The sequence below is a fragment of the Psittacula echo genome (assembly GCF_963264785.1).
Source record: "Psittacula echo genome assembly, chromosome: 8".
Lineage (NCBI taxonomy): Eukaryota > Metazoa > Chordata > Aves > Psittaciformes > Psittacidae > Psittacula > Psittacula echo.
Genome location: NC_137744.1, coordinates 13,282,185 through 13,309,207, shown reverse-complemented (window position 1 = coordinate 13,309,207; position 27,023 = coordinate 13,282,185). Strand labels below are relative to the sequence as shown.

Here is a 27,023-nt window from a genome sequence, read left to right as displayed (position 1 = left end):
GGACAGTTACTTGGCAAGAACCCTGCATTAAAACAACTCAATAGCATAAATGATGTAACTTACCAAGTTATGTGACTGGGGAAAAGCATATTTTGTGAGGACTTCGAATATATCTCTTCTACTGTGCCCTTCTTGTTTTAATGCAAACCGTAAATTTCTCATGTCCTAAAACAAAGGCATTATCTTCTAAGTGAACGAAAGCAGCAAGATATTTTTATCTGACATACAAATGCTACATTATTCACTAAGCATGATTTAGAATCTGCTTGCAACACACCTCAAGCCATTGTGAGTGTTCAGTTTTCTTTCTTATCCCATAAAATAAAATAGAGCATAAAAATTCTACAAATAAAGCAGTACCACACTCTGCGATGCAAACACTGCTTTGTCACAAAGCCATCAAAAATGACTGTATCTGATTCACTAAAAAGTCTCCTGAGCTACCAAATATTTGCAGGATGGGAATTACTCTATGTTTTCAAAATGAAAATTTGCCAATTATCTGTCTAGACTACATTGTCCCTAGCTATTTTCTCATCACTAATGTCAAAAATAAGCAATCTATGCATTAACTAGAGAATCAAATGTGTATAGATACTCCATTAATGAGTCAAAGAATCCCAAATTATCCACTGGGAACTCCCCAGTGACCATATTTTTTCATGGCGACATAATTTTTGTGTGTTACTAAGGAAGCAGAGAGTTCCTAGGCTTTTCACTGCCTTTACACCTCACAAAACCCCCATCAGAGGTGCTCTCCAAAAAGATTTCAGGATTATAAAAAAAATTACTTACAGAACAAATGAAATAATGAAGCAATGCAGGAATAAAGCCCTACAACATAACTGCTGTGCAAAACCTGTCATTAGTTAGTGATTCAGAAAGGAAGTCCAATCACTCCCCTCACACACAGAGAAGACAGCCCTTTATACAATAGGTATTTCCCTCTTCAGCTCCAAAAACCTCTTTTTAAATTTAGCTGTGGGGAACTTGCTGTATTTTAATTCCTATAAATAGGTAAGCAGTGAGAAACAGAATCTCCGGATTTCATTTCCTACTGAATTATTGGAAAGTCTTACTTTACAGGTTATATCTAATCCATAAGAGTTCTCTCCTCTGCTGGAAGCCCCTCCCATTTTTTCAATCCTTGAAATTACACCCAATGGAACATTCAACACCACAACTGGATCCTGCAAGGAAAGTTCAAGTAAGGAAAAGATTAATCTGAAGACTGAAGCAAACTGCTCCTACGCATTCGAGAATAGAAAGCAGACATTAAATACATATAGGAAGCAAAAGTGTATTTCTGCATTTGATTTGAGTCTCCCCTGCCAACATGTTATGAAGTCTGTACAGTCACTTCACAGTTTGAACATCATCCAATTAAACATTCAACAAAAACACTTCATGCCTAATACAGAATGCAGGGAATAAAGGTGGCAAAATTCTGAAATATGTATTCTGCTATGTACTTCTGAATGCCTCTGCTTGCTCAGACTGCTTTATCAACATGCAGAATACAGTAGAACAAAATAAAAAAGGTATTACTAGTAGAGTTAGCTGCAACCAGAAAGATCTCAGTTCAATAGTCCTAAAACATTATTTAAGAAAAATAAATTATTAAACAGGTAACAGGCATATTTTATTCTTTCACGTCACTGCTTATCGAACACGCTACCGCTTCTAGCACCCATGTGAGGTTCTATCGATCAAACTATTTTTCTTTTCTAACAGGAAGGGCAATCTTAAACCTTGGTTTACTGATAAGCATTTCAAGAGCTATTGCACATCATTAGTCGCTGCCCTTGATCTATCACAGAATAAGTGTAAAGGGAACAGCTATCAAAAAAGCTCCAACAGGCAAAAGATAAAGGTATCAGTTCAGTGTGATTAAACTGTAATTTTACCAGGCAAAACCCACATTTTTATAACACATTTAACTTTAAAGAACTTCCATTTTTATATGGATTTCACAGTGGCACAAAGGCAATTACTATTTAGTCATTACACAGTTACGATATGGTTATTACAAACATAACAGACCACTTCAAGTAAAAAGCCTCCCATGCAATTCCACAAGCATGTGTATGCCAAAACTAAAACAAATGAACTGGTCACAAAATACATCAAAGGCAGTGGGGGTGAAGGGAAGGGGGTTAAAGCCAATTCATCCCACGGAAGTAATTGTGGCATATTACTCACATTTTCCACACTTCTTAGGTACAGCCTGTAATTTGTGATGTACACTCTTCCTTTAACAGGGCCATTAAATGGACACATATAAATAACTTCCTTGTCTGTAAGAAATGCAGCATTTCTTAGAGATTGCAAAAAGAAAAAAAAAACTGGAGCTAAGGACAGCATTAGTTAAGTAGCAGTAAAATAAAAAGAGCTGCACTCAGAGATGAATTTAGAAAGCAGTAAATCTGAATTTAGGCACTTGAATTAAGAAAATGTGCAAGTTTCATACATTACACCTGTTCAAATTAAATCAGGACATTTCAGCAGCCTTCCCTATTTACATTTGTGTTCTCCTTCTCAGCACTATGTGGGAGAGGGCATGTCACACAGGGAGTAGATTTAAGTCCTCTCTGTAATTACTAAACCAATCTATTCACTATCACAGAACAAATACATTCTTTGATACCATTATATCTTTCAGTGCTCTGTAACCAATTCTGCATTGAAGTAGTAGTTCCAGCTGTAAAGTGTTTAGGGAACTCACCATCCTGAAGAGAGACATTACATTTCAATTTGAGGCAATCAAATACAGCAGGGCCATCAGCACTGTTTCAGCAAGGGCAGTAACAAAATGAGTACTAACACATACTACTCAAAAAAGGAAGATTTAACTGAAGCAATGCCATTAAACTTAAGTGAAGCATTACAAACCACCTATTTCTCCCTGTCCACTCATTTCTTTAGCCCAATCCATTTATCTGCCTTCCACAACAAGCATGCTCTTTCCAGCGTGCTGCCTCAAAGCACAATTTTCATAAGGTTCATATCAAACATTCATCTTAGTCCCACGCCCTCTCCCTCGTGCCTTCCCCACAACTTTCCTCATTAATAATGTAACTACTTCCTCTGAATCACCACTTTTGTTTCACTTCAGCCAATCTTGTTTACGAACCCAACTAACAAATCCTGGGCAGGGGGGAAGGAGAAGCTTCACAAATTAAACAGACCACTTACGCTGCATTCTGATATCCCAGCACAAATTCCCATCAGTGGAAGACTCTATCCCAGGAAGAGCCTCCATCATGTAAAGAACCACTGTAAACAATCCTCCTTATGCTACAACATTACTGCATGTAAAGGCTAACAAGTGCACAGTAGCTACATGCATGCCATGTTGTGTCTAGGAAGCATAAGACTGTACTTAAGGTAGTCAGTTTGGGCTAAGGCTCACTACACAACATGCTGATACACAGTGGGTAAAATTCTCTTGACTTTGGAAAGCTTGGAGTGGCTCTCATTAGAAGACATGTGCTACCCAGTCTGTACAGTTATGACACATCTTGACTTGCCACTTCTTTGTATCACAGGATCTACCATGTGTGCAAACAAAGATTTCAAAGACTTAAAAAGTTACTTGTGATTACTAACAAAAAGTCCATCCCACAATTAACTAAAAAAAAATGCATGCCACTCACACCCACACCCAGCCCAAAGAAGTCCAAATTATGAAACAACCCAGTAAGATACATATACACCATACATAAGATACGTATATGCCAGACTCCTGAACACACACTGCACTAGGCAGTTACATAGCTTCATACCTGTAACTCTAGTCTCTCCTGGCAGACGAGGTATTTCTTCATTTTGTTCCCAGTTAGTTCCATCTTTCAGAGTCTAAAGAAAGAGAAGTACAACAGCACATCATTATTTACAATCCCTTCAAGTTCCAGATTTAAAAACAACAAGGTAATTTCTGCATGGAAAACCAGGTTCTTCCACAGTAGAAACTGACAGACTGAACTATACCAGGAATACACCCCACTATCCTAAACAGCAACTATTAAATATCTGAAGGTTGAACAGCTCTGAAACATAAGAATGTTTTAGTCTTTCTCCTTTTAAAAGAATAGTTAATTGTATTTACATTAAATTGGAATTAAATTCCTATACTGAAAGTTCTCTGAAAGCTTTGTGCATTTAATTTTCCAAGTACACTAGGCTTGGAAGAACAAATCAACCAAAGTCATTTAAGCAGCATATTCAGAACCATTACACACAATCTACTCACTTGTGACTTTCCCACATTCAGTAGTTTTCAAGAATGATTAACAGGAAAATAATCTATGGTTTTGAAGCAATGTTTAAAAAGCTAAATAAAACCTTCATTTCCATTTTCTTGCACACAGGTTACATTTTCCTCAGCCACACAGCATCAAAAGCAGGAGGGAATGCGACTTAGAATGCTTCAATGTATTTTCCACTACAGATGGACATTATAATAACAAGCCAGCCAAACATAACTAGGTGTATCTTACAAGTTGCACTAGAGAGTCTTTCTACAGCATCAAAGTACCAAAAACTTCCAAGAATGCCACAGAATATTTCAGTGTAGAAAGCAAAGAGTAAATTAGAATTGATTTTTAAGGAGGCGCTCATAATTTGTGATAGAGTACTTCAAGCATCCACTATGAAAAGTTTTAAATCAACTCAGTTAACTGAATTAGAATCTTAGTGATAAAAATACATACATACATTCAAGAAAGTAGAAAGTCAAAGATGCATTATTCTACCCAAATACGGAAGATAATGATCTCTGTGACCTTTGACATAAAACACATGAAAAAAGCTCCACTCACCCTTTTACTTGAGGAGCTCTCCAAGGAGTTTGAATTATATTTAGGTGTTGATGACGAGGCCATACTGGGTATCTGATGAGAAAACACAAATTGGAGACATAAACTTCCACCTGGACTACGTTCCATTTACAGGAGAGATTTTAGACTTTGGAGGTGCACAGGCAGACATCAAGAACCTTCAGGAAGGTTTTGCAAGTTGCTCTTGATTTTAAAAAACTACACAATGCCTTGTAAGTGAAGGTCACTATTTAAAAGCATCCAAATCTACCAAGAAATCCATTACTAGCTCTGAGATTGGTTCTTATCATAAGGTCTACTTCAAGTCAAGCAGTATTTTGGAATTCCGTTGTTTGAATACTATTATTAGTTCAGTCAAGAGGCATTAGCATTTGTTTTAAGCAACAGGATACACATATTATGAAATGCATCCTACTTGGAGTATTTGTATTAAGACTTTTCATTTAGGAAAACAGGAACAAACTGTAAAATTATGACACAGCTCTTGAAATCACAAGCACATCAGTACATAGAAGGAAAAATGTTCCCCAGTACTTTTACATTTAAAAACAACCCATTTCCTAAACTGAAACTGCAGCTAGCGCACCAGAAGGGGGAGTGTCCGGTCTCCTCGTCTGAAGAGCCTTGAGATTTCCTTCCTATAAAGGAAAAGATTTTATTTCCATTTTAAATGCTATTGATTAAAGACAGAATCACATGATACAGGATTCATCATGTCAATCATTTCCTGACATTGCACAGGGGGTCGCTAGAACAGACACTGTGAAAACGATCATTTCTGAAGTTACTCCAAACAGTAACTTTGTGGCACATTGTACTTCCTTTTCACTAGTCACATACCCTCGGTGAAGCCACCATCATCGCACAAGTAGGTACAACCTTGAGTTCTTACTGTTTGTTGCTTGGGGGGGGAGGGGGGGAATAGATGATTACAGACCACACCATCTTTGTTTGTATTCCATAATTGGAATTTGTAGCCTTAAACAAGCACTTTCACACCCCTCTCAACACTGGTAAGCTTGCACCAAGCTCTCTGCACCATGACAAATCAGCCCATGCTGCTGCATAACAGTGGGCTCACAGTGACACTGCAGCAGTCCCAGACAAGCAACAGCAACACAAACTGCCAGATCAAAAATGCTTTGAAGCTACTATAACAATACAGGAATATGCCTGTGTGAAGAAGCTGGAAAACTATGACCTGAGTTTTGACAATAAAGCTTATAATCTTCAGAGAACTTTTTCCTTCCTTCCAGCATCTTGCATACTATTAAGCTTAAGGCAGTTTTAACATTTTTTACATTGCTATGTTAACTTGTGAATATCCAGTATTTGTTCAGATTACTTTCCTTAATCCACAGAAGTTTTCTAATAATGAGAGACTTATAAAGGTTAAAAGTATATTTACTGAGAAGCTTGTTTTAAAATGTTTTCCATATGGTTTTTGTTCATATTTTAAGTGAGAAATAACAGATGGGACAAAGAGAAAAGCACAGCAGCCCCAGTTTTTTCTACGTCAGCATAGAAAGTGGTTTTAATTTCAGCTCACATAAATGTAAATTAAGGTCGTACCAACCAAGAGAGACATGGGAGCATAAACAACCCCTAGAAAAGTGACTTTTTAAAAAGATGTGACACCCCTAAATAGACCTGCACTGCCAAATGGAAACATTGACTGCAGTAGGTACAGGCACACTCTAGGTGTTGATCTTGCAACCGCAGCTACTCCATCAGCAAAGCCACAGAGAGACGAGCTGCATCAGAGGTCACGCAAGCCCAACAGGGATACTGGGTGCCCACCTCATGCCAACCCACTGCCTCAGCTCAGCAAAACAAAAGCTCATTTGGATATTCCTTATGCCTTTCAATTCTATATCCAATCACAGCCTACTTCTGCTGCTCACACAGGGAACGGCATGAAGTGTTTTATAAGTTTTCTGTTTCCTCCTTTGCTTTCTACATTATTTCTTCCCTTACTGCACATTCACTAAGTTTTGGCTGAGCAGTAGCACATCAAGTGAGTTACGATTCTGAAATAATCATCTGACTCCTGACTACAACTCACTGACTATAACTTTTCCCAAACTCATAAGCAGAGATCCTTTCAGAAGCTCAGAAAAATGTCTCTTTGTAGAATCAGAAGCACAGCAGGAAAGTGCTCACCTTCCCTCCATGCTGCTACCCCACAAGGCAATTTCAAACACCAAGATGCCTGGCAGCTCTTACAGCAGACCCTCGTGTGTGTGTTTCGGTGTATGGAAATCTATTTTGTGTAACATTCCCCCAATACCCCATGAGGCTGATTTCTTTTTTCACAGTAAATGAATTTACTCATCTACTTCAATTTCTACAGAGTATTTCATTGTAGAATTACAACCATCTACTGTTTCATTTCCAACACTTCAATAATGCAAATCAGGCTTATTTAGAGCTAATTAAGTTGAATAAATATGTATTGAAGGTGTTATATGTCAGATGGTTTTCCTTTAAATCCATAAAACATTTTCACTAAAATTAATGCCAGTCACATCACTATGTAAGTGAATTTTTTTTTTTGCGCTACCTCCATTTTGCTTTGAATTCAAATCACACTTGAAAAACCCAAATACAAATAAGCACGTTTATAACCACCCACATTTCCCTGATTTCTCTATACAAACTATGGTCATGTAATTAAACTTTGCATTATAGAACACCCAATAGACAGGAAGATCACCAAGAGGCGCAGAACCTGGAGCACCTGTCCTATAATGAGAGGCTGAGGGAGCTGAGAATTATTCCATCTGAAGAATAGACAGCTTCAGTGGGACTCACAGCTACCCACCAGTACTTTTAAGGTGGTTACTTAGAAGACAGAGCCAGAGTCCTCAAAGTGATGAGAGGACAACACACAACAGCAGCTGAAACAAACTAGATTCCAGCTTGACTTAAGGAAGAACTAAACCAAACCCCCCTCCAACCTCCTTTTGCACTGCGAGACAGTGAAAATAGGACCCAGGGAGGTTGCAGACTCCATCCTTAGAGTTTTTTAAGACCCAATAAAGCTTTGAGCAAGCGGAGACCTTCTGAAGTTTCACCCTATCTGAATTACTCTATGCTTCTATGACCTTCAGACAACAGAGAAAATCAAATTCTCATTTAAAATTATTGATCAAACAAGGACACACCCTTAAAGAAGTGGACTCCTCTGTATCAAAAGAGCAAACAAGATTTCAAAATCATTCTAAATTAACATAAAATATTTCCTTTTATAATATTTCTTTTTCTGTCAAACTGCAGCAGCAGCTTCTGGCAACCTCCCAAAGTAATATTACCATGAACAATTCAAAACCATACTCCATCGTAGTCTTAAAATAGCTACAACTTTCTCATTATCACAGAGCCACAGCAGTCCTGCCACACAGGGAAAAATCTGGCAAGTAGTTTTCCACTGCAAACACTTTTTATTTCCCAGTATCACCCATATGCACTTCTATACAAAAAAATGAAAACCATGCAAACCTCATGCTTGTCAGGAGCTGAACAGAAGTACAATTACTCTGCAAATTTAAAACAAATCAGACAACTGTGTTTATGATATTCTGAAGTTACAAACAGTGAGCATTCTTCCCTGAATCCATAATAGGAAGGAGACAAAGCAATTTTACTGGATTTAACTTGAACTAATAAACAAAGCGTTGTTAAAGTTACCAGGACTTAATATAGTAACACTACCAAGAAATGTAGGCTCCAATGATCTTACAATAACAATTAAACTATTTGTGATCTGTATTTTCATTAAATATTATATTTAGACTTGTGCTTCCTAGGATTCATGGGAATGGAGGCACAATCACATTTGAAAGGATAGGCACTGAAGATCAGGTTTTAAGAAGTCAATTCAAGGATCCAATCTGCTCTTTACAAATAACACAAGCACATACCCACCCAGAAAATCTAAACAAACGCCAAAACATGTAAACAAGCTTTTGAGGGTTAAGAAACCTGAAGTGACAGGCCACTCCTAAGGTTCTTCACTGCCAACAGATTAGAGGATGTGTGCAGCGCAGCTTGGAAAGACCACCTAAACTCTTATAAGCCATGTTAAGACTGACAACATCCTGGTGAAACTAATTCTCATTGTTTATGATCCACAAACAAATTAAAGCTAATTTGACATTTTGCTGGTCCTTCACACCAGAATCACACCAAATAATTTGTAACTATTATACAACTAAGCTATGCATGTGTCAACCTAAAATCTTTACATATATAAAGAACTAGTTTGTTCCCAAACACAACATAATCTGCACCTGCCAAAGGATTACTATCACAAACATCTGAGATCAAGTAAACACATCAAGTAAATTGTGAGCACCACTTTCCAGATATTTAATATTATTGACCATCCATCACTGGATTAAAACTTTGGACAAATCCACTTTCAAATTTGTACCAACATCAATCATTTGGAGCAACAACAATTTTGACAACACTTAACCTAAAATGAAGTTTTAAACTTTCTATAGTCAATAATGTTCACTGTTAATCCGGAAAGATTGAGAAAATAAAATTACCACACACAAAAGACACAGAATATACTAAGAAGTAAACATGATGAAAAAAACATTAGTGACATATTATTATATGTTGAAACAGTTATTGTGTGGGCATGTAAATATACTTAAACAAATATAAGGGAAACTGGATGCTTTTACAAGTATCAGATTTATCAATATAGTATAAATGAACAACAAAAAGTTAGGGCATTTTCTAGAAGCATTCCGATTTCTGTCACACATCAATAACCATGACACAGGATAAAGCCAAACTTCTAATAAACCTGCTCCAGATAGTGATTTGTGCAAGAATGAAAAAAGTCTGTGCATCTCCAAGGCCTCTCCTAAAAATACAGGTACAAAATTTACTAAACCTCTCCATTTGCTGTCATAGTAATTCAGAAAACAACTAGAAGACTTCCAAAAAGAGTTACAACTGGGCAATTATATGAAACTTGAAAGCGATGAGTGCTCTGGGTTAATCATTTAAGATCTGCAAGGCATCTGCCAGTCTAAATCAAAAAATTATGTTATTTTCATAGTTAGACCTGATGCCAAATAAGGAATTATTTCAAAGCGAAGAAAACCAGTATCATATTAGTAAACAATTGTTTGCTGTGCTTGAAAGATAAGTGTAGATTAGTGTGGGGACACAGAAAAGCTTCTTGCATCTTCATTTAAACAGAAGATGCAAAAAATGAAACATCAGGTTTCTAATGACAAGATATGCTGGTGTCATACAAAGACTGTAGGGTTTTATTTGGTAGAGTAACAACCTACAGAGCCAGTATGAATATGCTGCCTTGTGTTTCCCCTAATAAAATAAAAGCATAAAATACAAGGTCCTAAAACCAAAACCACATCTGTCAGCACAACAACTGCACGGAAGAGATAACAGAGAATACATTAGGTTTCAGAAATAACATCTAGAACAGGGCAAGACTCTAGGAATTTCTAAGACAGTAGCAAAATTAAGCTAAAGCAACCATGAAGGGAGCGAAAGGGGAGGGGAAAGCATTTCACTCCACATATTAAGCATAAAGGAGCATAAATCCTTAAAAAAAATATGGAAAAGCAAAAGTCCTCAAGGGTCTTGAACGCCAGCAACAGCATTCAAGTTATCATATCAGAGAGCCACTGACATAAGCATCAGCAACTTTAACACTAGTAAATGAGCATTTAATCTAATGAAGTCAAAAGTAGTCACTCATCTCATTAAAGGGTAATAAAATTTTAGAATTACCATATCATGGAATCACAGACTGGCTTGGGTTAGAAGGAACCTTAAAGTTCCTCCAGTTTCAACCCCCTGCCATAGGCAGGGACATCTTCCACTAGAGCAGCTTGCTCCAAGCTCCATCCAACCTGGTCTTGAACACTGCTACAGATGGGGCAGCCATAACTTCTCTGGACAACCTGTGCCAGTGCCTCACCACCCTCACAGGGAAGAACTACTTCCTTGTATCTCATCTAAGACTACCCTCTTTCCAGTTCAAAGCCATTCCCCCTTGTCCTATCACTACATACCCTTGTAAAAAGTCCCTCTCCAGCATTCTTATAGGCCCCCTTTAGATAGAGGCTGCTCTAAGTTCTCCCCAGAGTCTTCTCTTCTCCAGGCTGAACAAGCCCAGCTCTCTCAGCCTGTCTTCATAGAATAGGTCCTCCAGTCCTCGATCATTACTCACCATGATGTCACCCATGCTCTCTGACCTGATACATTTAGACTACTTAACTGAAAAATAGATTTTAACATTTAAAAGTAATACAGTACTGACATTAAAATCAGGCTCCGAGTAACGCCAATTCAGGCATCATAGTTAAATGTATCAACTGTGATGCACACCAACAAACCACCTTTACACATCCAGTCATAAACTTCTACCTGTACTTATTCCAGAGTGGAGTCGACTTGGAGTATTGTGTGCAGTTCTGGTGTCCTCAACATAAAAAGGACATGGAACTGTTGGAACAAGTCCAGAGGAGGGCCACGAGGACGATCAGGGGACTGGAGCACCTCCCCTATGAAGACAGGCTGAGAAAGTTGGAGCTGTTCAGCCTGGAGAAGAGAAGGCTGCGTGGAGACCTCATAGCAGCCTTCCAGTATCTGAAGGGGGCCTACAAGGATGCTGGGGAGGAACTATTCATCAGGGACTGTAGTGACAGGACAAGGGGTAACAGGTTCAAACTTAAACGGGGGAAGTTTAGACTGGATATAAGGAAGAAATTCTTTACTGAGAGGGTGGTGAGGCACTGGAATGGGTTGCCCAGGGAGGTTGTGAATGCTCCGTCCTTGGTGGTGTTCAAGGCCAGGCTGGATGAGGCCTTGGGTGGCATGGTTTAGTGTGGAGTGTCCCTGCCCATGGCAGGGGGGTTGGAACTAGATGATCTTAAGGTCCTTTCCAACCCTAACTATTCTATGATTCTATGACATGGAGTAGTGATCATGGAATCTCCTATTTTTAATTTACTATCACAGACACAGGGTGTAAAATCCTTCCACCTGCAACCTCTTAGTAATGGAGTCTGCAGCCCTTACCTTTCCTCAAGCAATACTCATTATTCTACTGATATAAGACTGGTGGGTCTTCTCCCTTAATGTCTAAATGACATTCCCTATTCACATGTACTTACTAAGTGTACATTTTCCAGACAAACCATATGAGCTTTCAAGTCTCTTCAAAAGGCTTCTCAATTCAAGCCATAGCTAGAACACAGAAAGCATGCCAGCAGTATAGCATCAATGGGATAATGTGCAGGTAGAATATATGTTAGTATTTGCCTTTCTGCACTGGAGTTTCTAAGTCAGTTAATCAAATTCATCAGTAACGCATTATGAAAAAAATCCTGGATCCTACAAAAGAAGTATCACTTCACAAAAAGTTGCAATCTGGAGCTATTTGTTTCCCTAGCTCAAATTCTTGGCCCAGCTTCCTGTCTCTCAGAAAAAAGCACTCCGGAATCCCTCAAGTTGCCAACTCTCTGCAAGCTGTACAACTCCACACCCACTGCTGAATCTGTTTGCGAAGAATCAGAAAGGCTCCTCTCCCAGGGAAAGCATTCTCTTGTTCCCTAATGTGCCCTGTATTTGAAAGGGCAAGTCATCATCCCCAGAGGACTCAGTATGAACTAGCACAAACGAACAAAAGTTCACAACAGTCAAGTGGCTGCTAATTCAACAAACAAATCAGAAGTGGACCAGTTGCCTGCCCACTCCTATTTTACAGGCTTACGATACCAGGTAGTTTTGAAGACATTAGAAGGAAGACCTTGCACTAACAAAAAATAATATACTGACAATGAAGCTGTACAAGTAACAACAAGTAGCTTCGTGGAAATCTTGGCAAATATTTTCTCAGAGCACTGCTGTGTATATGTTTCTTAAAAAAAAAAAAGCTGGAGGGAGTAAAAAACTCTTCAGTTCTGCCCTGATTGATATTTCCGCTGTCTCTGTTTGAAGGTGGGTTGGGTTTTTTTTTTTACTGTCTTAACTTCTCTTGGAATCTGACTCCCACCTTATTTTCAAAGAAAATCACAACTTCCAACAAGACCCAGCATAAAAGTTTGTAACATTACTTTTTCTAATTATCAGCTCAATTGCTTCCCCCTTTCAAATTATATTGAAAATGTAGCTTAGGGTGATATCCCTGGCTTCTATCCTGGCAAGCTTTCTTGTAAGAGAATTACAAGCTCTTTGCAAGAGAGCAATGATATAGTAGGACACATGACATCATGGACATTGAGTAATTTATCTACTGATGGACCTGTTAGATAGTTCTCATGCTTTATATCACAGTAACAAGAAAAAGCAGCACCTACTTCAGCAACAATAAATATAATTATTTGCTAAGGCCTGTTTTCTAGCAATTGTCAGAAGTCTATTCCTTGTAATTTATGGCACCAATTATTTCTCTCCACTTTTACAAACTTATTGCTTCTGTATTATTCTACGCATAATATGTTTCTTTTGCCATGATTATATTTTTTCCTGACTTTTCTTAATATCTGGTTGCCAAATTCTAAACTGAAAATTCAGTCATGTGAGTGGATCAAAGAAAGTAGTAGCTTCTCTCTATACACGTAGCCCTGTATAGCAAGTAGCTGTTAAATTTAGCTATGTTAGGTAGCATGACAGAGGCAAGTGGATTTTTTTAGAATCACTTGTCACATTACCACTAGAATCAGCATTACATCTGTAGGAAACCTATGCCTGAAGGTTGATCCATGGCTTTCTAAACCCACCCAGTCTATTTTCTCTACACTGCATTCCCTGCAGGGAATGCATACCTCCCACATTGTCAAAAGCTGATGCAGTTGACAGGAAGGCCTATGGGATAGTAAATACAGCTTCAAAGATTTCTATTAAGAAAGCTTTCAGTTGCTTTTGCTCATTCTTCTTGAAAGATATCCCCTTAGGCCACTGTAGTTCTATTGCTAAAGATTCAACCGATGATTCCACAAGAGAAATGGAAATTTCATGTTATATAATGATATACTGTATAAAAAAAAAATTATACTAACAGCTAAAATTACATCCCCTGCTTGGGCTTTCCTCCACTTTCCTTTCAGAACATGTAAAACCAATGCATCAGACTCAATTCTCTTTCATGTGCTGCTTTTAGTTCCTTCTTCCACTACATGACTTGCTTCTCTGAATACACGTACTACTATTAAGAAAGTACCATTCTGAGATTGTTTAAAACAATGGGTTGGAACTAGATGATCTTTAAAGTCCTTTCCAACCCAAACCATTCCATGATTCTGTGACTATGATGAAGCCATCCACAAACCATTTTCTGCTTCGGTCCCAAAGAAAGGGGAGATTGGGAGTATCCTGCCTAAATCATTCATGGGACAGCACCACACTTTTGAGTATACTCCCTTTCAAGTAACAGGCAGGTAGCTTGCTGAGCACAGAAAGTTTGATACTTCTGCATTCCATATCTGCCTGCGTATGTTATGCATTAATGGGTCCACTCCGATCACACCATCTCTGGCATACAGCCTTTCCATCCATTTATAACAAACAACAACCCAGCAAAGAGGTTGTGCACCAATCACCTAGATTTTGTTGACACAAACACCCTATCATACACAAAAGTGTAACCCAGTCTACTTTAAAACACTTACTTCTGTTTTCGCTTGCTCAGAAGCCTCCAGGTTTAATAAGTCATTTCAGCCGTAGAAAATACAGAGACACCCAGTTCAGCGTGAGATGAGAAGACAACAGTGTGCTCATTTCTTCAACTTTCAAACAGCATTTGGCTTTTGTGCTGTAGCTGGCCCCTGACAGGAATGGAACAGGTAGGAAGATGCTGTTAGCACTGCCAGAATATTTCAATACAACTTTTTAGAATGGAAGCAAACCCCAGAACAGTTGCTACTAAAAACATTCTGCAGAAAAAAAACCAGTATGAGTTCTTTTTATGTTTTATCTTGTGTAAGGAAGGTTTGGCATCAACTAGTTGGAATTGAAAGGAACTTTCTCTTCTAAAGCTTTAAGATAAATGTTTCTAATGTGTGAATTGTATGCAGACTTCTAACCATGCTTCTGTCCCCATACATATTTAGGCATCTTTCTGCACACAGTTAAGCATTTCCTCTCTCATCCCTTCCCAAAGAATACTGCCATTTATTTGTTTCTTCTCCCAAAATACACGCAGGAATGACTTTCACATGAAAGCTGCTATGCAACTTGGTGAAGTCAGAAGGAATAGACCATGAAACAAAACTTACTTTTGCCTAATTTGCATTCTTAGAAAAATTCTCTCCTTTAAAAGAACACATATGATATTAAAGATTTTACAGTTACTCCTCATTAGTTTTGCATTCCAAATTAACGATTGCTAGTTAACATTAACTCTACAGCTCAGGAATACATTAACACTAGACTCTGCTCAGCCTCGAGGATGCTAGAGGCCCATCTCTTCAGCAAGTGCATATTCTGAAAGTTTCCTTCTAACCAAGCATAGGATGATAAACAGTGCAAAAAGGGAAAATCCCACGTTTTACTGAACACACTTCTGTATCACATCTCTTGTGCTGTTTGCCACACAGTGGAGCTACATACAGCCCCAAACATTGTACGTTGTGCGTTAAGGCTCACTGCACTTACCGGCTTTGTTAATAACTGTACAGCCTAACTTCTTTAACCACCTAAACCACAAATTAATCTTAAATAGAAAACTGTAGCAGGAAAGAGGTTCTGGTTTTGCACAGTGCCAATCCTGTATCATGAGATATCTGCCCTTCAAAATCAGTTAACTATAAACAAATATATTACTAGCAAGCAATAAGCACAATAATGCCTCAAAACAGCAAAGCCATGGGCTTTTTAAACATAGCTTTGATTAGTACCTACTGTAACAAGTCAATTTACAGGTCAATTTCAAATTACTCAACATCTACACAACTTGAAAACTGAATTTGCTTTATATAGTACCAAGAAAAATAGGGGTTTCCGTGAAAAGAGTACAGCTAATACCCTTCTTATGCTCTTAATTACACAAAATGCATCTGAAAAATAAAAACAAAAAAACCCCCAAACAAACAAACAAACCCACACACACAAAAAACACAAAAACCACCAAGCCAACCAACCAAAAGAAAACACCAAACACTCAAAGTAAGAATTATGGGGTGTGACTGCCATAGCACGAGGAGAGCAGGCAGAAGCCATGTAGCATCTTCAGGAGTCATCTCTTGTTTTAAATCAACTAAAAACGTTTGCTCTGAAATGGAAGGTTTAAGCTTTTTAGCCGTGAACACTGAAAGCAGCCACATGCTTCAGAACAAAAATTCAAGCCAGTCAGAGAAGAATATTGCAGCGACTTAAAAGTCTGAAAGGAAATCATGAGCACTCGGAATATTTTAATGTAACAGGAGAGAACTTCTTTTTACGTGAAAGGTAAAAATCAAGAGTCCAACTTCAATAGCAAACTCGAATTTGCTGCTGAAGCAATGACGCTAGGCTATGCGCTTCAGCAACGGCTTGCTTTCAGACTGATTCAGCGCGTCAGGATGCGAGTCAGGAACAGCAACAAACGACTTCGGGCCGCCCAGTCCTACCACCCTTCCAGTCTCAGTCCGAGTCCCTGTTCCCCCGGTTGCCGGCCACAGGTGTCCCACGGCCCGCGGGCTCCCAAAGCGCTCGGGACGGCAAGGAGATACCCCCGCAGCAGTCTCCAGCAACCTCCCTGACCACCCCAGGAGGCGAAGAGGCAAGGGACTGGGGTCGCGAGGGAGAGGGGCTGGGCCGGAGGAAAGGCCCGGGCCGGGAACAGTCCCCGCCCGAGTACATCGGCGGGGCAGCTGGGAGGAGCGGATCCGAGGGCCAGGAGTTAGGGCCGGGTACCTGTCCGGGGAGCGGGGCCGAGTGCGGGACAGCTCCGCCGTTGAACCGAGCCCCACAAACACTCACCGCGACGCCACCACGGACCCGGGCGAGGCTCCGAGCACACGCCGCACGGGCCCACCTCGCGCGCTCACGTGACCAGCTGGCGCCTGCTCCGCCCTGCAGGACACGGCCCCGCTGCCTGCCGGGAGTTGTAGTCCGGGGAGGCGGGGCTCGGGGGCGGGAAGTGCGTGAGGCCACGCTCAGGACGGGTGGATCTTTTCCCCATGAGCAAGTGGTAGGAGAAGGGGTAGTGGCTTCGAGCTACACCAGGGGAGGTTTGGGTTGGATATTGGGAACAATTTCTTCACCAAAAGGGTTGTCAAGCATTGGAACAGGCTGCCCAGGGAAGTGGAGTCACCATCCCTGAAAGTGTTCAAAAACTGTGCAGATGAGGCCCTCAGTGACACAGTTTAGTGGTGGACTTGACGGTTCTCGGGTAATGACTGGACTTGACGATCTTAAGGTCTTTTCCAACCTAGCTGATTTTAGGATTCTAAAAGGAGCATGACCAGCAGGTCAAGGGAAGTGATTCTGCTCCCTACTCTGCATTCATGAGACCGCCCTGCAGTTCTGCATCCAGCTCTGAGGCCCCAAACACAAGAAGGACATGGACCTGTTGGAGCAAGTCCAGAGGGGTCACAAAGACGCTCAGGAGCACATCTCCAAGTGTTTAGTGTGGCTTCACCTTCCACTGCACACAGCCACAGGTGCCCTGTGAGTCCCACACCTGCATGGTCAAGCACCAGAAGATAATGTGAGCTGGAAGAAACATGCTTTGAGTCACTCGGCTGATGATTCACTGGGTAGCTATTTGGATCTGTAAGGGCATACATTATTAAAGTTATATGTGTGATATTTAGGAGGTGTCTCTTATTTTCGAGCCTGGTCCTCATTCTTTTGTATCGCAGGGTATGGTGCCTGGGTCATGATCAGCCCAGCCAGCACACAAATACTCCAGCCTCAAATCCCTGGACCATCTGGATAAAAACTGGCTAATTGACAACCCTAATGTCATTTTAAGCTCAGTACAGTTAAAATAGTGTCAAGTCTTCTCCCTTAAGTACTTTCTACTTTATCTATTACACTATTATCTGCCTGTCTGTAATCATCTTTGACTCAGACCTTTCCCTAGCCCTTTATGTTCAGGCTATGTCTAAATCTGTCCGTATAGCTAAAACTCTCATCTTCTCAAATCTCAATTACCTCTACATCCTTTCCTTTGGCCTTGGAAAATATAACCTTGTCTTGCTCATACTTATTGAGAACACTGCTATAAAGACCATTTTTCTTAGTCTGTCATTTCCACTGTGTTATTCCTCTCTTTTCATCCCTGGGCTGGCTCAGCCTACTCTATCATGTTGATCCCTACCCAAATGTTTTTTACTTTGGAAGGCCTTGGTAGCCTGTCTTCAGCTTGTTTGCCATTTCCATTCACTGCTGAGATCTAACTCACGATGCCAGGTTTCACAGCCCACTTGTAATACATTTAACAAGGTTCTTTTGTGCATTCTTTTGGCTGCCTTTTTTTTTTATAAGGATCCTATATACAGCCCAACAGTTACTGATATTTTTTCTTCAAAACTCTTCTTAAAACTTTTGTTTCCTGTAATGTCTACAATATAGCATCGCAGTTCTTTGTGCTGCCTCTCCTGCCTGTATTCCTCAGTTCGCTCATTTCATACTTTGTAAAGATCTCAGAGAAGGACCATTCTTTGCATTGATTCTGATCCATATGCAGCACTGTAGCACTATGTCAATGCAAATAATAACTACACATGTGGATCTGAGATGCTAGGGAGAACCTAGGTATTACAAGACTGGTGACAATAAAGTGCAATTTGGGAGCATAACAATTCCGGATTGTAATATTAACTTGCTTTCCTGCTATTCTGGTGAGTAGAGGGGCAAAACTAAGGGAAGATGGGGTGTTTACATCTTTAAATCAAGCCCGTAAGTCAAGTTAAAGATGATATATATCCATCTACCTTGCAACAGTTTTTGCTGTTCTGTCTGACATTTAAATAGCAAAGTCAATGTAGTGTTAAACATGTCATACACACATAGGTATGTCTGTATGTTCACATGTGTACATTTTTTTCCTTCTATGAGTTAGATATTAGAAAAGATATGGTATATCAGTGATTCTGTGGCTTTTCCAGCACTGTGCCCCTTACACCTTTTGTTTCCTGTTATTGTCCTTTGTTTGCTAACTTGATGTTTATTTTTGTCTCTGCTAAATAAAGACTGACAGATTTAATTCTTTTAAGCTGTACTTTAAGACCTCTTTAACCTATTTCTAGCTACCTTTCCCCTCAATTATCCTAAACATTTCTTTATCAAGTAATACATTACCAAATAAAACACCTATAGCACCCTAAAAAAAAAAAAATCTACCCCTTGCTGCTTGACTCACAATAGCAATAAGGTGAGTTATGTAAGAGGCTCGTTGTATTTATGAATCCTGCTACTCCCAAGGGCTGGAAATAGCAATTGTATTTTGGGAACCATTTCAGAAACACTGACTGAATGTACATACTTGTTATTGTGGATTGAGGCAGATGCGAGCTTTCAGATACCTAAGTTTTGTCATGCACGGTACTGCTGTCACGAAAACCTGGCAAATGGCAACTAAAGCGTACATATATATATGAGTGTGTATATATATACACACACACATCTGCTGTGACTGGTGGACATATAGCTCCCATTAGATGCTGATTCTTTGTCTTCAGAGACAGAGAAAATAAGTATCAGGTACTTGCTGGTTCTATATTTACGTAGAAGAAAAGGCTGTCATTTTCTCCATGCAAATATTAGAAGCAGCTAGTATGGGTTTCTTTGAAAAATAGCTGCATTTCACAAGAAGGCAAACTCATCCTCACATGCATCATATCTAATTTGCATAGTAAGTAAAAGGTTTTGAGAGAACTGGAATGAATTGGGATGAAAAGAAACAAACAATTGGAAGTTAGTAATAGCCACTGAATTACCAGAACTGTTAGTGGAATTAATTTTAGTACCTTCAGAACAATGTTCCAAATTAAGACAAATAGAAAAAAATCCTTTTAAATTAAATAGCACACAAAGGAATAAGCTTCCAGTACACTTCAATGTAAATTGCAATGGAAAGTTACCTGTTAAATGTGTAAATAGAGCTCATAAAACAGAAGGATCTTTCAGACTAATACCTGTTAATTGCTTTGCTTTTGCTCTGTGCTCTGAAGTTCTCTGAAGGGCTGAGGTTCCATTCAAATCCCAAAAGAACTCTAGTGGCACAGGGCAACTGAGACCGCACCAGTGCTGTTGTTAAAGTTAAAATATCCTGTAAAAACACAGCATATTGGCATCAAACAGTTTCATCAGCATAAAAAACCTGTGTAAGATGGAGCCCCCTAACACCCTCCTTCCATTGCCAAGGTCCACGCATGTACAACTTAAACTACAGTAGTGTCTGAATCACTTAAAATTCAGCATGTAAATTATTCTAAGCACCATTTTAACTATGCCAATGAGCATAAGAGAGGTGGCCTGTCAAAACAGAGATAATACATGCTCTGCTCAGAAATACTCTGTTTTATAGCACAAGAGTCACAGCAGCTGACAGGACAGGAAGGGAGACATTTCCACCAGCATTTATACTCACAGTGGAATATTTGTGCATTTTGAAAACACAGCACAGCCCCTCTCAGCTGTCATCCCTGATGAAGAGGAGTTAGCTTTTGAACTCGGACAGGCTCCAGGCAGCAGACTGTGGTTGCTGAGCGGCAAAGAGTCCTGAGGTCACAGGAACAGCAGTGAGCATGTAGAAAGGTCAGCACTGGGAAAGCCCCTCCTCTTTAGAAATGTGCATCTATTTAGATCAGTACACATTTCCACTTGATTTCCATAATAGTATTTGCTGTCATATTGTCAGCAGTAGTGACTGCTTATGCACGATAGGCAACCAATGAGTTGGCAAACTGTTCCAGGCACCACTATCCATCAGAGCTTTACCCATGCAACCCAAACCGTTCTATGATTTCTCTCTCTAAAGCCCAGCTGACAAATTAATTCTAAAGAAATTTTGCACTCTCAGGTGTTGGTGATGAACTTCAGGTTGGATTCAAGCCTGTGTCAGCAGAGGCTGCCAGTGCATAGCTAGAGGAATTGAGAATATAGTTTCTTCTGGGCTCTCCAAAGCTCATGCGTTATTGATTTTGGTTTAATTCAAATTTCTCCAACTATGTTTCTTAGGGAAAATGGATCTAATCTTGTTATTCTAAGGCATTATTCTTTATAGTAAAAAAGAAAACCCACCACCATAGTCAGTTTCCCTAAATATGTCACAGTGGGGAGGAGAGAAACTCAGTTTCAGATGCAATTTTCTTTCCCATTGTTAGAGAAAATCACCATTTATTGGCAGGATTAAAAACAACTGGCATTCATGGTGTTAGCAGGAATCTCCATTGCAGCAGTCAATGAATGTTTTTCTCTTAACTCCCACGGGTCTAAGGATCATTCCCATGGGACTGAAAAAGCCATGCAGCTGTCGATCAGCTAGCCTGGCTCATCTTTGCACTCTGGTGAGTAGGAGAAAATCGTTATATTATGAAGCAGATTTTCTCTAGTTGATCTAATGAGTGAAATAAAACTCCTCTCAGCTCTGCAAAATCACTGAGCCAAGTAAGGTCTTTGGAAGCCCTGAATATCACATCAGATGCTGATACAGGTTTCTTCAGACAATTAGCAAAGCGTCAAGCAGCTACCGGAAAGAAATAGTGGCTTTTATTGGGGCTAATGCAGTCATTTCTTCCATGAAGCTTCTTGTGAATAAATCTTGCTGGAAAAATTGTACATGATTTCTTTTCATTTATATTTTAATGCAATTTATTATACAACTGCGACCTCCATTCAGGGTTCAGAAGATCAGAGTACTTACAGTAATCTTCACAGCACTTTGTATCTCCATCTACAGCTTACATTCACAGCATGAAAAGAATAAGAAGTTAATGTACCAAATCAGAAAATCTCTGTGTGGCTGTGTTAATTTCTATGTTGAGTTATTATTTATTAGTAGTATTATGGTAGCTTCTAGAGACCAGGCCCTTGTTTTGTTGCATAAAATACGCAAACAATATATTTGCTCTCCAGAATAGCTCACAGTTTAAGTTCGAGGATGTGGACAAGAGGTACTATAGCTATTATTATGGGCACAGCCAGGGGCAAAACTACCTTCATGTTTATTGTGGATGCTGACACCGGAATTAAAATTACCTACTGACAGACAATTAAAATTAAAACATTATTCTGGGATGAGACCTCAAGGTGCAAGAAGATGAAAAGAGCTTCCCTGTCTGATTTCATGCCAGGCTGAGCATGGTTGCAGATGGTGTCTTGCTACACTCTTGGGTACATTAGCCATGCATAAGAAGCTCAAGAGTTGTCAGGCATTTGAGTTTCTAAACCAGTCGATCATGGAGATGTCTGCAAGATGAAACAGAGGATAAAATTATGAAGCGGATGCGTATCCCTGTGAGTTAGAGAGTGCTGGAAAAGCATGCGCCTGTGATGGTAGATTTATATGTGGCTTAGTGTGTTAGCTTTTGGCATAGCAGCTGGAAACGTGGGCATGTTTTCTGGCTTACACACTGGTAACCATTCCAGGACGCAATGGTGTTTTTTTGCTTCTTCTAGTAAATAATGTTGGGCTCCTCTCTGTTGACTGCTGTATTAATCTCACAACTCATTTCTAGCCAGTTTCCTCTGAGAATGAGCCTGATGGAAGCTTTTCTGTGTCTAGGCACCCCACCCTCCCCCCTAGTAGATGATTTTGAGCTGTTGATTGATTGTACCGAGTTCAAAACACACTAGGGCTCTCAAGAATTAGGTTTCATAGAGTAGACATCCAGGGAAAAGGGGTCACTTCCCAAATACTCACCAGTTCATCTCTTATAACCTTGGATTCCCATCAACCATTCTTGACAGCCAGACATGGCAGGTTATTGTTATATGTGTGAAGAAAATAAAGGAAATGTATAGGTGTATGAGGAGATTAAAAAAACCCAAAGCCACAAACAAACCAACCAACCAACCAGAAAGAAGCCCATCAAAAAAACATGCCTTAGTTAAAAATTCAGAACAGCTGTAAATGCCACATCTGTAAGAAATCACTTCCACTGTTTGGGGAAAAACTGATCAAGAAACACGTTAAAGCCAAATTGCAAATGTGAGAGCAGATAGCCTCTTGGAGCACTCAGGTAGCTGAACAGCAGGAACTCAGTCTCTGAGTGACTGCAAATAACTACAAATGTACAATTGTCCACACAAATTGTGAAACACCAACACAACACTAATTTTCCAGGTTCAGAGTGTGGCCTGAAATTCATTGGAAAACTCATTTCCCTCTTGAACAAGGGATTGGGTTCTCGATCACTCAAGCAGCAAAACTCAGCCAGTTACAGCCAAGCATTTACAAGTATTTCATTTAAGTTTCTCTTTGAATAGTCAGTCACCCGCTGCAGGCAGCAGGAACTGCTGCTTTTGGGCTGAAAAGGCCAGCTGCAGGCTAATCTGCTTTGCATGGCCTGTGTCATGCGGGGAGCAGGGGCTGCAGGAAGCTGCTGCAGTACCAGGAGGCTCTTTGATCTGGTTGACACAGCAAAGCAAAGACATGGGACTAATACTAATAATACTTGGCACTTTTACAGGCCTAGCTGCTCGAAGCACTTTATCAGTGTTAACCAATTACCCATCAAACTATCTCTGTGGAAGAGGGACTACCTTTATTTTATGGGTAGGTAAACTGAGGTGCAAAGCTTGGCTGGGACACTAGCAGCTTCTGATTTACACTGATGAGCCCACTGCTGGGCTAGAAACCCTCCCCAAACAAAGGAAAGGACTCTGCAGAGCAGCAGCAAGTATCCAGCAATCAAAACCACCTAACCACACTCCCAGCCCTCCACTGACAAAAAAGATACCATTACATTTCTGCAGGTTTTGGTCTGAGGTGACCATGCCGCAGGATTTAGGGAAAGGCTATCCCTGTGTGGAGGCATCACTTGAGGGTGTAAGTGAAGTGCTAGCCATGAAATCTGTCTCCAGGGCATTTATGTGCCCTTCGTCCCTACCTCTCCCTCATTCCTCCACTTCAGGTACACCCCAGCAATGTTACATTCACAGCATTCCACCTTGGCACCACGGCCAGCTTGGCATTGGAGTGATAACGCTGCACCAGGCTACCCAGAGCAGCAACAGTCCCCTAGCCCACTCGGGAGCTGCTGCGCCACAGAGCGAGGCCAAAGCCAGGCTGCTCCCCATGTGAACACACACCCTTCACACATCCGTGCTACACAGGGGAGCTTCCTGCTTCCTCTGGGGATAGATCAAAACTCACATCCGTCCCTTTTCTCTTGCTGTTTCCCCACAGGTCTGCTTTCCCGTACTAGCTGTCTGGGCACTTGCTGCATTACTATTAGTAGCATACTGCTATGTTTTTTCAACCACAGGTCACAAGCCAAAACACCTTAGCAGAGTAAAGATCTGGAGGTTTGAAGCAGAAGTAGGACTCCACTTGCTCTTCAAGATTCAGAGGTGGCACTTGCAAAGACCTTGTTGGCAGGAATATTGGCTAAGAAGAATGAACCACTCACATTTTCACCATGAGCTCTAGCATGGTGAGGTGTGCCATGTCTCAGAGCTTGCACAGAAAGTAGGTGAAATCAATGGCTCATCCTCCACTGCCTACCTGCTGGGCTGCATGCTCTCCTGGCCAGAATGAGTCAACTGGCTCTTGAGGTTGGAAAATTAAGACACCAAGAGGCCTGACTCACAGCCCTATCTTGCCCGCAACAAGCCGTACAGAAACAGCCAGCTTATCCTCCCAGATGTGCGAAACAAAGTCCAAACTGGTGCACAGATGGTCATGCACAACACCCTGGCCATGAGACATGGCTGCCAGTCCTTCTTAACTAAACTTGAAAAACCCCACTGGTGTCTGCCTGCCCGCCTGCCTCATTAGGCACTTAAATATCTTTGGAATTCCAGTCCTGAGCCTTTTGTGCCCCACAGTCCCCTGCTGCTGAGGACACCATCAACTATCCTGAAAGGGCACAGGAAAACACAGATATTTATTAAGGATTGTGAGGCTCAAAGAGGGGGTTAATGGGAACTGCTTAGGCAAATAGTGTAGCCAGCTAATAGGTAAAAAAGAATAATAACTTATGGGCTGGGTAGAGGAAAGGAACACAGGTCCTGCTCTGCCAGGTAATTCTGCTTTCCCGGCTGCCATACAAAATCAGCAGGGCTGACAAGGAGCAGTCTGTAAACTTGAAACAAAGCATGTTTCAAGTAGTACGGGCAATAAACAAGGGAATTAGAGATTTGTGCACGTCTACAGGTATATGATATAATTGGCATCACAGAAACATGGAGGCATGGCTCCTATGGCTGGAGTGTTGGAATGGAAGGTTATAGGCTCTTTAGGAAAGATAGGCCAGGCAGACGAGGAGTGGGAGTAGCCATTTATGTCAGTGATAGGCTGGAGAGTATGGAACTCTGTCTGGGGACAGGTGATCAGTCAACAGGGTCAAAGAAAGAACAGTAATGGGGGACATTACTGTGGGGATCTGTTATAGGAAGACTATGCATGAAGTGCACTATAGACAGATAGGAGCAGCCTCACGCTCACAGGCCCTTGTCCTCATGGGGGACTTCAGCCATCCTGATATGTGTTGGAAGGACAGTACAGCCTGGCACAAGCAATGGAGGGATATGGAGCTATTAGAGCAAGTCCAGAGGAGACCACAAGGACGATCAGGGGACTGGAGCACCTCCCGTATGGAGACAGGCTGAGAAAGTTGGGGCTGTTCAGCCTGGAAAAGAGAAGGCTGCGTGGAGACCTCAGAGCAGCCTTCCAGTATCTGAAGGATGCTGGGGAAAGAATCTTCATTAGGGACTGTAGTGACAGGACAAGGGGTAACGGGTTAAAACTTAAACAGGGGAAGTTTAGATTGGATATACGGAAGAAATTCTTCACTGTAAGGGCGATGAGGCACTGGAATGGGTTGCCCAGGGAAGTTGTGAATGCTTCATCCCTGGTGGTGTTCAAGGCTGGATTGGACAGAGCCTTGGGTGGCATGGTTCAGTGTGAGGTGTCCCTGCCCATGGCAGGAGGGTTGGAACTTGATGATCTTAAGGTCCTTTCCAACCCTGACTATTCTATGATTCTATGATTACATGTTTCTGCAGCTGGCAGAAGTCAAGCACAGCTCTGTATTAGCAAAGAAAAAAAAAGATTTCACAGCTTTGTAGCTTTGGGCTAGTTTCCCCTCAGGGAGTGAAAATAAGCCAGTCTCACCACCTCCTGCCACTGCCCCGGATCTTGTCTGTCTCAGCTATTCATCACATACAGCACAGCTCCAGGATGTGGAACCCAGCAGAGTCAACACTTGAGTCCTTTTGCTCCTTGAAAAGGATTAAGACAACATCAGAACAATTAAAATGTCCCCTTTTTAATGCAAATCTGACTTAGAGCTTAAAATGGCATTTCTTTTTTCTTCTCCAACCAAATTGTTTAAATCTCAGACATTAAATTGCAGCATCATAAACCTTGATAAGGACAAAAACAATGTGATGCACAAAACCCAGGAGCTTCTCACTAGTTTCTGGCTCTGACACATGTGAGACTGGCAGCAGGGTCCAGCTGTGCAGCAAAGGGCCTTTTGGGTTGTGGGGGCAAATCACTGCTGTGGCTGTGTGTTGTTTTAATTGACAGGTAACCATGATCCAACCCAGACCAGCTTCATGCCACCCCTGAGAAAAAAACATCCAACAATCTCTTCTTCCTGAGCTCAGGAAGGCAAAAAACCTGGGCTCTGTGTCCCCACCATGTGCCTGGTCATGCGTGCTTGGCTACACAGAGGGCACACAGCCCAGCACACACAGCCCAATGCAGACAGCCCAACACCAACACGCAAAGCCCAATGCAGACAGCCCAACATCAATACACACAGCCCAGTGCAGATAGCCCAACACTAACACACACAGACCAGTGCAGACAGCACAAGCCCTTGTTAGGCAAATGGCTGCCTCGGGCAGACCAAGGGTATAAGCCAAGTACCTGCCACGTAACAGGAAATGGATCCAGATGTGTATAAACCAGCATATTTGTTCTGTAAAGTGCTACAAACCCATTGAGTGAGCAAAGAAAATGGCTGCAGCTAACTACAGCTCTACTGTTTTCAGCCTGGCTGCTTTAATAAGATGCCTTTCCCTGGC

General features: G+C 40.9%; 1 protein-coding gene across 7 annotated transcripts in view; it reads right to left on the bottom strand.

The window, feature by feature from the left end:
* MTM1 (myotubularin 1) overlaps window positions 1–16,860 on the bottom strand; it is a 44,448-nt gene extending 27,588 nt beyond the window's left edge. For 5 of the 7 annotated variants that reach the window (XM_080624413.1, XM_080624415.1, XM_080624417.1 and 2 more), the window contains exons 1-7: window positions 16,794–16,860; window positions 14,504–14,659; window positions 4,821–4,892; window positions 3,786–3,858; window positions 2,203–2,297; window positions 1,080–1,190; window positions 64–165 (exon numbers count right to left, since the gene is read on the bottom strand). In XM_080624413.1, the coding sequence (XP_080480539.1) occupies window positions 64–165; window positions 1,080–1,190; window positions 2,203–2,297; window positions 3,786–3,858; window positions 4,821–4,883 (444 nt within the window). In that variant the 5' untranslated portion in view covers window positions 4,884–4,892; window positions 14,504–14,659; window positions 16,794–16,860. Of the gene's footprint in view, window positions 1–63; window positions 166–1,079; window positions 1,191–2,202; window positions 2,298–3,785; window positions 3,859–4,820; window positions 4,893–14,503; window positions 14,660–16,727 lie in introns of all 7 variants that reach the window. The other 2 variants (XM_080624414.1, XM_080624419.1) reach the window with 2 other exon arrangements.
* Window positions 16,861–27,023: the final 10,163 nt, after the last annotated feature.